Source organism: Bison bison, unplaced genomic scaffold, assembly GCF_000754665.1.
Source record: "Bison bison bison isolate TAMUID 2011002044 unplaced genomic scaffold, Bison_UMD1.0 scf7180017859023, whole genome shotgun sequence".
Lineage (NCBI taxonomy): Eukaryota > Metazoa > Chordata > Mammalia > Artiodactyla > Bovidae > Bison > Bison bison.
This window is the reverse complement of record NW_011489595.1, coordinates 13,560-15,335: the sequence shown is the minus strand read 5'-3', so window position 1 is coordinate 15,335 and position 1,776 is coordinate 13,560. Positions and strand designations below refer to the sequence as shown.

The 1,776-nt window shown below is 58.8% G+C and overlaps 1 protein-coding gene across 1 annotated transcript; it reads right to left on the bottom strand.

Annotated features, from left to right (window-relative positions):
- Window positions 1-31: 31 nt before the first annotated feature.
- Window positions 32-1,770, bottom strand: NAA10 (N(alpha)-acetyltransferase 10, NatA catalytic subunit). Its single transcript, XM_010830462.1, has 3 exons — window positions 1,662-1,770; window positions 1,425-1,469; window positions 32-333 (listed from the first exon to the last, which is right to left on the bottom strand). Exons 1-3 carry the CDS (start codon window positions 1,730-1,732, stop codon window positions 192-194), a joined length of 258 nt encoding a protein of 85 aa, XP_010828764.1. The 5' UTR covers window positions 1,733-1,770; the 3' UTR covers window positions 32-191.
- Between the last annotated feature and the right edge of the window lie 6 nt (window positions 1,771-1,776).

Below are 1,776 nucleotides of genomic sequence, written 5' to 3'. Positions count from 1 at the left end.
AGCTGCAGCCATCCCCAGCCCCATGCCTCAGCACATCCAGACTGTCCTGTCACAGCGGCCTCTGGGCAGGACAGGCCTCCTCCTCAGAAAATGGAGCCTTGGCCCGATGACAGCCTTCTTTAAAGCCCTGCCAAGGTCTGGCTCCCCACCTGTCAGCTGAGGCGAAGAGGACCAGGACACCTCCAACTCCCTCAGGCCACCCCGCTCAGCCTGCTTGGGGCCGGTGGACCTGGCCCCACTGGACTCACCTCATCGGCCATCTGGGTGAGGTCCCGCTTCATGGCGTATGCATCTTCCCCGTCAGCGTAGTATTTGGGCTCCACTTCACTGATCCTGGGGGCGGGGGGGGCGGTGGAGAGGAGGAGGAGAAACCGAGTTGGGGGCATTCTCCTCCACCCTCTGGTGCCATCTGCCATTGGGACGGGGTGTCAGTGCCCCCCAAAGGCCCTTTGGAGACATTTCCGACGTGGCCTTCCATCTGCTTTCTCCGACAGTAAGCCGGACTCCCTCCCACCCTTGGCATTCTGCCACCCCACCTCATCCCTAACCTGGCTCCCAAGGATCTATTTCTGTGGTTTCCTGGGAACCATGGCCCCTGCATGTGGCAGTACCCTACCCCTCCTTGCCCAGTTCCCTGTCATTTCCTGGGCATGCATGGCTGGCTGGCTCCCATGTTGAACAGTTGGAAACGGCGGGGGGTGGTGCTGTGGTCTCTGTTCTTGGTGTTCTTGGATGGCCCAGAAAGGCCCTGCCAGCCTTCAGACCCGGGAACTGTCAACCAGCAGGGGAGTCTGCATCCAGGTCAAAGATCCTCAGATGCCCAGCTCGTAGGTCCTTCCCTTCCTTAAGCAAGCTGAAGCTAAGGCTGTCTCAGTGGGCTCTCCACAAACAGCCCATCCCAGCAGCTTTCACCACAATGCCCTGGGCAGGGCAGTTCCTGGCCAGGCTCTCTGTGTCCTGTGCTGGGCACACTGAGCAGACTGCTCTCACCCACTAGGACACCCAGGGCTCTAGACCCCTCTGCTGCACCCTTCCTGCACCAATATGCTTCGGTTTACCCTTTCTTCTGGTTCTGCTGAGATGCTTCTAGGTGCCTGGTCACTCTCAGTCCTGTTCCTGTCCTGGGTCCTTGTCTCTACTTCTGAATCCCTTCACCATGCTGCCCTTCACCTGGCCCCCACCAGCAGCAGGTAGTCCTCTTCTGCCCAGCAAGAAACACTAAATGTCCTCTAGGCCCACAACACATCTCGAACAGACAGTGGCAGGTGGGTGTCACTGTCTCTGAGTGGAGGCCAAAGCCTGTCCCTAGCTCTAGCTGCCGCCCACCCTCATGCCCAGAAAGTAGCTCAGCCCATCTCAGCCACCTGGGCAAGCCAGACCTGGGGACTGTCCCACTCCCATTAGAAACATCTAGATCTACTTACTGAAAGTTGAGCGTGTTGGAATAGAGGTGCAGAGCTGCCCGGTTACTGTAGGGGAACAAGGCTGTGCTGAGCTCTACAGACCAGGCCAGACAGGGACAACACGTCCAGGTCCTGCCCATCCTCCCAGTCCCGCTCCCCACAAATCCCACCTCCCAGTCTTCTCCAAAAGCCAAGGCAGCCCAGGACCCGTATCAAGACAGCAGCCCCCACCCCCCTTCCTTTGACCCCGGCTTCCACCTCTTCCTGACATGCAGGGAGACATATTTGGCATTGAAGTTCTCAATCATGGCTCGGGAGGCCTGGTCCATCAGCTTTTTAGCCAGGCCAAGACGCCGGGGGGAAAGCTTAAAAG

Bases quoted from the DNA above. Each gene is read 5' to 3' on its own strand.
- NAA10 (XM_010830462.1), bottom strand. From the start codon at position 1,732: ATGGACCAGGCCTCCCGAGCCATGATTGAGAACTTCAATGCCAAATAT. The intron at 1,470-1,661 runs GTGGAAGCCGGG...GTTCCCCTACAG, and splicing joins TCCCTGCATGTCAGGAAGAG to TAACCGGGCAGCTCTGCACC. The intron at 334-1,424 runs GTAAGTAGATCT...CCCCGCCCCCAG, and splicing joins TCCAACACGCTCAACTTTCA to GATCAGTGAAGTGGAGCCCA.